Below are 12,195 nucleotides of genomic sequence, written 5' to 3'. Positions count from 1 at the left end.
AGTATTTGATCCCCTCTCAATCAGAAAGATTTCTGGTTCCCAGGTGTCTTTTATACAGGTAACGAGCTGAGATTAGGAGCACACTCTTAAAGGGAGCGCTCCTAATCTCAGCTTGTTACCTGTTTAAAAGACACCTGTCCACAGAAGCAATCTATTAATCAGATTACAAACTCTCCACCATGGCCAAGACCAAAGAGCTGTCCAAGGATTTCAGAGACAAGATTGTAGACCTAAACAAGTCTAGAATGGGCTACAAAACCATCGCCAGCTTGGTGAGAAGGTGACAAAGAACTGTCACTCTCCCTCGGTCTGGGGCTCCATGCAAGACCTCACCTCGTGGAGTTGCAATGATCATGAGAACGGTGAGGAATCAGCCCAGATCTACACGGGAGGATCTTTTCAATGATCTCAAGGCAGCTGGGACCATAGTCCCAGGAGGTGAGAACCACCTTCCCTCAGCCAGGGCATTGAAAATGGGTCATGGATGGGTATTCCAGCATGACAATGACCCAAAACACACAGCCAAGGCAACAAAGGAATGGCTCAAGAAGAAGCACATTAAGGTCCTGGAGTGGCACAGCCAGTCTCCAGACCTTAATCCCATAGAAAATCTGTGAAGGGAGCTGAAGTGGGACAAAATCCCTCCTGAGATGTGTGCAAACCTGTTGCCCAACTACAAGAAACATCTGACCTCTTGACAACAAGGGTTTTGCCACCAAGTACTAAGTCATGTTTTGCAGTGGGGTCAAATATTTCACTCATTAAAATGAAAATCAATTATAAAAAATGTAGATGTTTTTCTGGATTTTTTGTTGTTATTCTGTCTCTCACTGTTCAAATAAACCTACCATTAAAATTATAGATCATTTCTTGGTCAGTGGGCAAACATACAGAATCAGCAGGGGATCAAATACCTTTTCCCCCTCACTGTATACAGTACATACTAGCCTAATTGTCCTGCCCAAGATGGCCGCCCTGTAGTCTTGTTAGTGACGAGATTCCATTTCAATGATCTTTGTGATTGCTGGTAAGACCACTCACCCAGACCATGTGGTGCACAGTGTAAATGTCCGTGTCACCCATGTAGACCCGGATGGCGCGCAGGGCGAAGCCGAACCTCTTCCCGGAGCTGTGGATGACCACCGGGGGTCGCAGGCTGCTGATGCTCAGGGACAGGTCCCCCCGGCTGGGGGATGAGTCGCGGGATGAGGGGTTGGAGGAGAGGGACAAGGACGACTTGGGGCTGGTGGGCATGCCTTCTGTGGTGTCTAGAGACGCAGAGAGGGAACGCGTGTTAGGATGAAGGAATTTCATATGAAATGTATCGAAGTGTGGTGTCTATGAAGTCGTAAAGGAAAAATCCACTGCTAGACACTATCTGGGATGTTTTCAGTCTCCCTACATCGTTATGAGCGGTCGGAGGTGTTTCACACATAATTATGCACCGCAGTAGTATTCTTTAAAAGGCCCCGGTAAACTTTCCACTCTAACCAAGACAGGGAACACATTTCAGCGATTTTACTAGACAGGATCAAAGAATGCACCTATAAAAGTAGAGCAGTGTTGCTCATCAAATTCTCCTCCTAATGCTAATTATCTTGGCTAATCAGTTGCTACAAATTCTGGATTTTTGTGGTTCTCCAACAACCACTAAATGTAAACAGATGGCCCGTTTCTACCAGTGAAATACAAAAACACTGGGACGGACCTCTGTCACTGTGGGAGTGGCACCAGGCTAGAGGCTTCATCTACCTGGGGTGATGACAAGGGACAGGCCCGAGACGGAGGCCGACTTGGGGACCTTGCAGCCGGCCGGGGGCCTGGGCTTCTCGGGGGTTTCCAGCTGGTGCCCGATGCGACGGGACGCCCCTCGCCTGTAAGAGGGCCGCGTGCCTGTGCTGTTACTACGGATACGGATACGACGCAGGTTGGAGACGACGCCATCTGAGGGGAGGGGGGGGGAGGGGGGAGAAGGGCGGGAGGGAGGTCATGTACAGGGAGCCTTGTCTTTTCCGTGATGGGTGTTCGGTTTAAAGAGGCCGCGGGTATCTGAACTCACCCTCGTCCTCCGCTGAGATGGCAAAGCGTGGCATGGTTTCCAGGCTCTGGGTGCTGTTCATCACCAGAAGGTTGGCACTCCTCTCAGACTGGGACGAGCTGGAGGAAGCCCTGGGGCGCAGGCTGGAGGACCAGCAAAGGGAACAAGTACAGGACAGTTACAGAGAGAGACGTTGTGATCTTGTTAGCATTAGAATTGACATATTTCAGCAGACGCTGTTGTCCAGGGGGACGTACGATAGCGAGTGCAAACATTTTCACACCAGCATTCTGGGAATGGAACTCTGGTAGAGCATGTTGCCTACAAAGTCAATGAGCTGCATGGAACCCAACCATAATTACGCTATAATGGATGGACTGACACTTTCAACCTACTAATTCACACTTAACTTAAAAATATCTGTATAGTTATTTGGATTTGAATGTAATTTGGGCTATATAATGTTTCAGCAAGACTTGTCTCTCAGCTCTCTACAATGTTTCAGCTAGAGCTAGACACAGCTATACTGGATCATAGTGCGGTTTTATTCTAGACACACAGCTATACTGGATCATAGTGCGGTTTTATTCTAGACACACAGCTATACTGGATCATAGTGTGGTTTTATTCTAGACACACAGCTATACTGGATCATAGTGTGGTTTTATTCTAGACACACAGCTATACTGGATCATAGTGTGGTTTTATTCTAGACACACAGCTATACTGGATCATAGTGTGGTTTTATTCTAGACACACAGCTATACTGGATCATAGTGTGGTTTTATTCTAGACACACAGCTATACTGGATCATAGTGTGGTTTTATTCTAGACACACAGCTATACTGGATCATAGTGTGGTTTTATTCTAGACACACAGCTATACTGGATCATAGTGTGGTTTTATTCTAGACACACAGCTATACTGGATCATAGTGTGGTTTTATTCTAGACACACAGCTATACTGGATCATAGTGTGGTTTTATTCTAGACACACAGCTATACTGGATCATAGTGTGGTTTTATTCTAGACACACAGCTATACTGGATCATAGTGTGGTTTTATTCTAGACACACAGCTATACTGGATCATAGTGTGGTTTTATTCTAGACACACAGCTATACTGGATCATAGTGTGGTTTTATTCTAGACACACAGCTATACTGGATCATAGTGTGGTTTTATTCTAGACACACAGCTATACTGGATCATAGTGTGGTTTTATTCTAGACACACAGCTATACTGGATCATAGTGTGGTTTTATTCTAGACACACAGCTATACTGGATCATAGTGTGGTTTTATTCTAGACACACAGCTATACTGGATCATAGTGTGGTTTTATTCTAGACACACAGCTATACTGGATCATAGTGTGGTTTTATTCTAGACACACAGCTATACTGGATCATAGTGTGGTTTTATTCTAGACACACAGCTATACTGGATCATAGTGTGGTTTTATTCTAGACACACAGCTATACTGGATCATAGTGTGGTTTTATTCTAGACACACAGCTATACTGGATCATAGTGTGGTTTTATTCTAGACACACAGCTATACTGGATCATAGTGTGGTTTTATTCTAGACACACAGCTATACTGGATCATAGTGTGGTTTTATTCTAGACACACAGCTATACTGGATCATAGTGTGGTTTTATTCTAGACACACAGCTATACTGGATCATAGTGTGGTTTTATTCTAGACACACAGCTATACTGGATCATAGTGTGGTTTTATTCTAGACACACAGCTATACTGGATCATAGTGTGGTTTTATTCTAGACACACAGCTATACTGGATCATAGTGTGGTTTTATTCTAGACACACAGCTATACTGGATCATAGTGTGGTTTTATTCTAGACACACAGCTATACTGGATCATAGTGTGGTTTTATTCTAGACACACAGCTATACTGGATCATAGTGTGGTTTTATTCTAGACACACAGCTATACTGGATCATAGTGTGGTTTTATTCTAGACACACAGCTATACTGGATCATAGTGTGGTTTTATTCTAGACACACAGCTATACTGGATCATAGTGTGGTTTTATTCTAGACACACAGCTATACTGGATCATAGTGTGGTTTTATTCTAGACACACAGCTATACTGGATCATAGTGTGGTTTTATTCTAGACACACAGCTATACTGGATCATAGTGTGGTTTTATTCTAGACACACAGCTATACTGGATCATAGTGTGGTTTTATTCTAGACACACAGCTATACTGGATCATAGTGTGGTTTTATTCTAGACACACAGCTATACTGGATCATAGTGTGGTTTTATTCTAGACACACAGCTATACTGGATCATAGTGTGGTTTTATTCTAGACACACAGCTATACTGGATCATAGTGTGGTTTTATTCTAGACACACAGCTATACTGGATCATAGTGTGGTTTTATTCTAGACACACAGCTATACTGGATCATAGTGTGGTTTTATTCTAGACACACAGCTATACTGGATCATAGTGTGGTTTTATTCTAGACACACAGCTATACTGGATCATAGTGTGGTTTTATTCTAGACACACAGCTATACTGGATCATAGTGTGGTTTTATTCTAGACACACAGCTATACTGGATCATAGTGTGGTTTTATTCTAGACACACAGCTATACTGGATCATAGTGTGGTTTTATTCTAGACACACAGCTATACTGGATCATAGTGTGGTTTTATTCTAGCCACACAGCTATACTGGATCATAGTGTGGTTTTATTCTAGACACACAGCTATACTGGATCATAGTGTGGTTTTATTCTAGACACACAGCTATACTGGATCATAGTGTGGTTTTATTCTAGACACAGCTATACTGGATCATAGTGTGGTTTTATTCTCTTGGTGTCTCACCCTCCTCTGGGTGTCTCCGTCCTCTGGTCCCCGCATGCCCCCTGTTTGTTTCCCTCTCCTGGAGAGAGGAGTGCTCTTCCCTCCCATCTCTCCTCCTTCTCCTCGCTGTGGCTGCGCTCCGACGACGGCGTGGATGTGGAAAGATGCTCTGTGCTGCTGTACACCTGGGGGACCAGAGGTCAGAGAAATGTGAGGAAAAAGCTTGGTGAAATGACCAGCATCACCTTTTTATTTTCCTTCCGACATACCAAAACATGACAATGACGTTGCGAGTCGATACATACATCAAATAATTTCAAATGGATTTGTTTCTTTCTTTTTTTTGAAGGGGTGAGGGGGGGGGGGGGGGGTTTCCCACCTTGCTAAAGCGATGTGCCACAGACGAGAACTGTTTGAGCTCCAGGGATGTGTCTTCGTCGCAGGTCTCATCATCATCTTCGTCATCGTCCGATCCCAGGTGACTATATCGCTCAGTCCGGGCTGAAGGGCAACACACACACACACACACACACAAGTACGGTAGTCAGACAGACAGACACACACACACACACACACACACACACAGACACTTCATTAAGGTCCAGAACAGAGCCTCAGCACCACAGTCAAGCCACAATGATTGACACTAGACTTGTTTTTGGGATGTTCCTGTCCTTGATACAACAGCAGGACCCAAGTTCCACATCAAGCACTTTTACACCACAACACGTATGGTAACAGTCCTGGTGACAGTGGTGAAGGTCGCCACCTACTGTCAAAGTAGCTGGTATCGTCCTCAGTCTCCAACTGGGGGATGAACTCAGCCTTCTGTCTTAACAGCCCGTTCCAGTCCAGACCCACAAAGAACATGTGCATCTTGACCTCCAGTGTGCCCCCTGCAGTGTGTCAAATGTGAAACATTACTTAATCTTAGCCATAAAAAATTATAATAATTATTATTATTATATCCGTAACAACGAGTTTGTTATAATTAGATTTTGGCTGAAAGCTGAGGGGGAAAAAAGTAACAGAACATACCACAGACGTTTGACTCAAAACAGGAAATGTCTTTACTTTTCTGAGAAATCGCAGCACCATCAGCTTAGCAAGGGCAATTTATGAACGGGATCTCAGCATTAAGGCATTATTTTCCCTTTATTCTGGGAACTGATTTGCAACAACAGTTTTTTAGTACAGCATTGCTGAGCACTCACTGGCCACTTCACGTTAACGCAAATATGCATTCAGTCAATCACAAGGCAGTAACTAAATGCATTTAGACATGTAGACACGGTCAAGGCGATGTGCTGAAGTTCAGATCAAGTATCAGAAGGGGGAATGACGGTGATTTAAGTGACTTTGAATGTTTCATGGTTGTTGGTGCCAGACAGGCTGGTTTGAGTATTTCAGAAAGCGCTGATCTACTGGCATTTTACCACACAAAGATCTCTTGGGTTTTCAGAAAATGGTGCGAAAAAGAGAAAATATCCATGGAGCGGCAGTTCTCTGGGCAAAAATGCCTTGTTGATGGCAGAGGTCAGAGGAGAATGGCCAGACTGGTTTGAGCTGATGGAAAGGCAACAGTAACTCATATAACCACTCATTATAACCAAAGTATGCAGAAGATCATCTCTGTAATAATGTCAATATGGACCAGAATCTCTGAGGAATGTTTCCAGCACCTTGTTGAATTTATGCATGAAGAATTAAGGCAGTTCTGAAGGCGAAAGGGGTCCAACCTGGTACTAGCAAGGTTTACCTAATGAAGTGGCCGGTAAGTGTGTCTCTCTCAGATGTTTGTTTTTCCCATTTTTAATCATCTGTGGGTACAGGCCTACATGATCTTGTCAGGACGAGACTGCTTTTCAGGGGGAAATCATGCATCAGCGCAATAAGTATATAGAATAAATAAATACAAATAAAAGGTAAAACAAAATTAAATGCAGCTGGGTCTATTGTCTATTGTTTTGGTTTAAACGTCATAGTGTTAGCAGTGTTAGAAAGGCAAGGAGGAAGAGATTGCATGGCATTATTTAGCAGTGAGACATTCTAATTTAAAAAAATGCAATTTAAGACTACAATAATTCATCTTGTGTACAGCGATCCAGTTGGCGTATTGTATGAATCTGCTCGCTTGATGAGCCAAAGAATGTGCTAAATTCATTAAAAATGAAGCAACCACTGTCAACAACTCCAGGCTGACTGCCCATAGCAACTGCTGGTTTAGTAACTATGGATTTGCCTCTGAGCTACTTCCTTTTGGAAGGTTGAAAATAAAAATGTTAATAGAAACTTGGTAACCCATCATAGACAACCAAAGATACTTGAGGTCGTAGGCAGCTACTTTTTTATATCCCAGCTGTACTGATCTATGGTACTCATACAGACGACAGCAGCAGAAAAGTAAAGTTGAATGAACTGCTTCAATCAACTCCAAACTTATTTCTATGAAGGCATCAGAGAAGACACCCACCAGTCCCCAGGCGGTCCAGAGGACACGGTCTCAGCAGCCTGGTGATTAGGTCCTGGGCATCAGCGGGCAGGGCGTCCTCACCCTCAGGCCAGACAACGTCGTCTGTCAATCAAACACCAGATCAACTGAATTACCAGATGTCCCGAAGACACCAGAGACTGTGACATAAAGGATGATGAGATGTTCTCGTCTCACTGAGTAGACATTTAAAGAAACCAGGTACTGTGTGCCTTTCGTGCCCATCAGAGTAAGACAAGACTGAGGGTGTGCTTAGGGCAAGAAGACTGTGGTAACAAGCAACATACGAACAAAATAATATCAAAACATAGTATCTACAAATTTTTTTCCCCTTTCTTCAGGTAAACCTTACGCATTCAGGAAATGACAACTCACCATTCACCACCTGTCCAAAGAGCTTTTCGGGCGTGTCCCCGAAGAAAGGCACACAGCCCACCAGGAACTCATAGAGGATGATGCCCATGGCCCACCAGTCCACCGGCTTCCCATAGCCCTGTCTGAGGATCACCTCGGGGGCAATGTACTCAGGAGTACCACACACCTGGGACAATGAACCAAGAGAAAATCAAAGAGATTGATGATATAAAATAGAAGGCCAGTGACAGACAGACAGACAGGGAAAAGGCCAGAGACAGACAGACAGACAGGGAGAAGGCCAGAGACAGACAGACAGGGAGGGAGAAGACCAGAGACAGACAGATAGAGAAGACAGAGACATGTCACCTGTTTGTCTATGAACTCCCTGGTGTCCTTCTCAATGTGACCCTCATACAGGTTGGTGGTCATGTTCATCAGGCCAATCTTGGACAGTCCAAAGTCAGTGAGCTTGATGTGGCCCATGGATGTGATCAGCAAACTACACAGGAAGAAAAATACATTGGAACACAATCGTTTAGCCTCGAGTTAACAGAATGTAAATCTGGATTATGAAAAGTTCTATACACAAAGCATATTATCCAGTATACACATCTATCAGGTATAAGCTATAAAAAAAAAAAAGTTCAATGAATGTAAAAAAAAAATAAAGTTGTATAGTTCATATCGACAATCTATCACAAACCCAAGATGCCCATTTTTCACTTTTGCAAGATGTGATCCTTTCTTTCCCACCACTCTTTCCACTACTTCAATCAAATGTAAATACCTATATTTGCCTTTATTTCCTAGTGACCTAGTGGCCTGGGCAAGCATACATACAGAAATATGTTTTCCCTGATTAGATAGAATGAAATAGTTGTATTCAGAAAATGAAAGATATTCTCTATGACCCTAGTGTTGTCCGAGTGCCCGGCACACCCCTAGTAATCCTGGCAGTGAAAAGTGATGTGACTTCCTGTTGGTGGTATCAGTCTCACACACCACGGCGAATCAGCATCGACCCATGCGGTTTCCCAAACACAACATGGCGATGTTGTCATTGAAACATAGTTACAATGGCAACATCACGAACACCGTGCAGAACACCATCAAACTGAACCATTTTTCCATTTGATGCCGGACTCACTTGTCAGGTTTCAGGTCTCGGTGTACGATGCCATAGTTGTGGAGGTACTCCAGTGCCAAGACAGTCTCTGCGAAGTACATCCGGGTCATGTCCACAGGCAGAGGACCCATGTTCTTCAGCAGGTTGGCACAGTCCCCACCTGGAGAAGACAGCGGGGAAACGCACTATAACAGGCTGTCAGAAATGAGCATCGAAACAGCTCGACAAACAGCACAACAGCAGCATTACAGCTGCTATGACATCAGCTCATTATCGGCCAACCAGATCTACTGATCTCTGCCTCAGGCTTCTTTGACATCCACAGTGAATTTTTGGGGTCATTAGGTTTAGAAGAACTTAATGTCAGAAATTCTTGTAGTTAAAGTGTCAGACCAGTAACTGGAAACACGCTGGTTCAAATCCCTAGTGCCAAAAAAGGTTCTATCCAAATCCCAGCATAGGTTCTATCCAAACCCCAGCACAGGTTCTATCCAAACCCCAGCACAGGTTCTATCCAAACCCCAGCACAGGTTCTATCCAAACCCCAGCACAGGTTCTATCCAAACCCCAGCACAGGTTCTATCCAAACCCCAGCACAGGTTCTATCCAAACCCCAGCACAGGTTCTATCCAAACCCCAGCACAGGTTCTATCCAAACCCCAGCACAGGTTCTATCCAGCGGCTGGGTTCTCTCGGTCAATAAATCTTCAGGTGCCAAAAATGAAACATACCCTCCACGTACTCCATCACCATACAGAGGTGCCGTTTTGTTTCGAAGGAGCAGAACATGGAGACTACAAAGGGGTTCTCCGCAAAGGTCAGGATGTCTCGCTCCACAAACACCTGCTGGATCTGGTTCCTCAGCATCAGGTTCTGCCGGTTGATCTTCTTCATGGCAAAACGCTGCCGGGTCTCCCTATGTCTGACCAGGAACACAGCGCTGGTACCAGGGGGAGACAAGTGAGCAAGCATGACTAGGAATCATCGATCAAATTAAGACGGGTGAGGGGGTGTATGGGAATCTGGCACACAACATATTTGGACAAGCATTTGGGCGGTGTCAAACATTTTTATCACATCTGAAATGTAGAACTGACATTTCCACCAACTGTACGGCACTGCAGAAGACCATTTCCCCAGTTTCCTCCCAGGTTTGTGATACCGGGAACTGGTCAGAAACCGAGAAAGCTCGAAAGAAATCTCTCCTACTCACCCATAAGCCCCGTTACTGATGAGCTTGATTGTCTCAAAGTCACTTTCTAACGGTTTCCTGCGAGGAGGAGTGCAGGCAGCCCGGCCCTAAGACACAAAATTGAGGAACAAAACGTTATCTCCCTGAAAATGGAGCATCAGTCGTGTCAAAGGGGCTATGCTAACACAATGCTTAACATCACCATGATCGTCTAACAGTCATGTGGGTGAACGGAGCACGACCCCCCTAACATTGTAGCCGTTTCTTGTTACATTACCTCCAAGGCGTCATCGTTCTCCCTGTAGGTCGCTCCGTGGTGTCCTGAGCTGGTTTGATCCATATGGACCATGTCTACAAAGCCGGAATGGAAGACAGACCATGTAATTGATCCATATGGACCATGTCTACAGAGCCAGAATGGAAGACAGACCATGTCATTGATCCATATGGACCATGTCTACAGAGCCAGAACGGAAGACAGACCATGTCATTGATCCATATGGACCATGTCTACAGAGCCAGAATGGAAGACAGACCATGTCATTGATCCATATGGAGCATGTCTACAGAGCCAGAATGGAAGACAGACCATGTCATTGATCCATATGGACCATGTCTACAGAGCCAGAATGGAAGACAGACCATGTCATTGATCCATATGGACCATGTCTACAGAGCCAGAATGGAAGACAGACCATGTCATTGCCGCGTACTCGATTAGCCACTGTGAAGCCAAGCCAATGTGTTGCACAAGACTATGATGTGAATATGGTTAAATCACTGGGTGACTTTTTGTCAACAGGAAGTGGAAGCCCTTCAGATACCTTCCCATGTGTGCTACAGCTCACGTCTTATCTATCAATCTCCTCTTTGAACGAAGACAGACAGCTCGCTAAGACAGACCTGTGGGCAACGGTTCTTATAATGTTTTTGAGATCGAGTTCTGGTCTTGTGAGTGGAAACTGTGTGCGAGAAAAATGTGCATTTGCAATTGTTCTCCTGAAAAATAACTTTGGTTTTGCTTTGCAGCCTAAATGTAGTGTTCTGCTGTATGTAAAACCTATATTCCATGAGACCTTTGAATGGGTTTTCACATTAGGTTTATAAAAATGATATGTACTTGTAACAGTAAGTGCCAAATCAGTGACCGAAAATAAAAAAAAATAAAATGATGTAATTGATTCCACACTTTTTTTACTTGACTTGCACTTCAAATGACCCGCGACTGGACAGTAAATGTACCCAGGCACAGCAGCTTAGACCAGTTAAGGCCACCGGCCAATGGAATACCACTCCAACCCGTTTGAAAACGGCCTGATACGATGTGATATTTATCCTTTCTACTTAGTGTAAGCTAACAGGGATGACCCAGGGAAGGCCAGTTACTGACAGGGATGACCCAGGGAAGGCCAGTTACTGACAGGGATGACCCAGGGAAGGCCAGTTACTGACAGGGATGACCCAGGGAAGGCCAGTTACTGACAGGGATGACCCAGGGAAGGCCAGTTACTGACAGGGATGACCCAGGGAAGGCCAGTTACTGACAGGGATGACCCAGGGAAGGCCAGTTACTGACAGGGATGACCCAGGGAAGGCCAGTTACTGACAGGGATCACCCAGGGAAGGCCAGTTACTGACAGGGATCACCCAGGGAAGGCCAGTTACTGACAGGGATCACCCAGGGAAGGCCAGTTACTGACAGGGATCACCCAGGGAAGGCCAGTTACTGACAGGGATCACCCAGGGAAGGCCAGTTACTGACAGGGATCACCCAGGGAAGGCCAGTTACTGACAGGGATCACCCAGGGAAGGTCAGTAACATCAGTCTGTGCGGGCTGACCTTTCTAAGGAGGTAGTGAAGAGACATGGTCTGTAAGGCTCTTTACGTCACTCTGGAGCCCTAGTGGGGTGAAGAAGAGGCGTGGCACCGTACCTTCCAGTGGGTCCCGGTTGAGACCCAGCTGGCTGATGATGTAGCGGGGGATGTCAGTCTTGATGACCTGGCCCACCCTGGCGTGGCCCTCCGCTGCCTCCAAACGATGAAGGAACTCCTCCGGGTCAAACTCCTGCCAGGGAGAAAACACCACTGGACTGTCAGACATTATGACAAATGCCCCATTCCAGATCATG

The 12,195-nt window shown here is 45.1% G+C and overlaps 1 protein-coding gene across 4 annotated transcripts in view; it reads right to left on the bottom strand.

Moving 5' to 3' along the window:
- mast3a (microtubule associated serine/threonine kinase 3a) overlaps window positions 1-12,195 on the bottom strand; it is a 35,416-nt gene that overhangs the window by 3,345 nt on the left and 19,876 nt on the right. For all 4 annotated transcript variants that reach the window (XM_020045535.3, XM_020045534.3, XM_020045536.3 and 1 more), the window contains 14 exons: window positions 11,999-12,131; window positions 10,343-10,416; window positions 10,087-10,172; window positions 9,605-9,813; window positions 8,895-9,033; window positions 8,114-8,246; window positions 7,766-7,931; window positions 7,373-7,474; window positions 5,673-5,795; window positions 5,279-5,400; window positions 4,921-5,084; window positions 2,060-2,181; window positions 1,753-1,944; window positions 1,042-1,268 (listed from right to left, as the gene is read on the bottom strand). In XM_020045535.3, coding sequence (XP_019901094.3) covers window positions 1,042-1,268; window positions 1,753-1,944; window positions 2,060-2,181; window positions 4,921-5,084; window positions 5,279-5,400; window positions 5,673-5,795; window positions 7,373-7,474; window positions 7,766-7,931; window positions 8,114-8,246; window positions 8,895-9,033; window positions 9,605-9,813; window positions 10,087-10,172; window positions 10,343-10,416; window positions 11,999-12,131 — 1,992 coding nt within the window. The remainder of the gene's footprint in view (window positions 1-1,041; window positions 1,269-1,752; window positions 1,945-2,059; window positions 2,182-4,920; window positions 5,085-5,278; window positions 5,401-5,672; window positions 5,796-7,372; window positions 7,475-7,765; window positions 7,932-8,113; window positions 8,247-8,894; window positions 9,034-9,604; window positions 9,814-10,086; window positions 10,173-10,342; window positions 10,417-11,998; window positions 12,132-12,195) is intronic.

Source organism: Esox lucius, chromosome 3, assembly GCF_011004845.1.
Source record: "Esox lucius isolate fEsoLuc1 chromosome 3, fEsoLuc1.pri, whole genome shotgun sequence".
Classification (NCBI taxonomy): Eukaryota; Metazoa; Chordata; class Actinopteri; order Esociformes; family Esocidae; genus Esox; species Esox lucius.
Note: the sequence above shows the minus strand (reverse complement) of the source record. Positions and strands in the feature narration are given on the sequence as shown.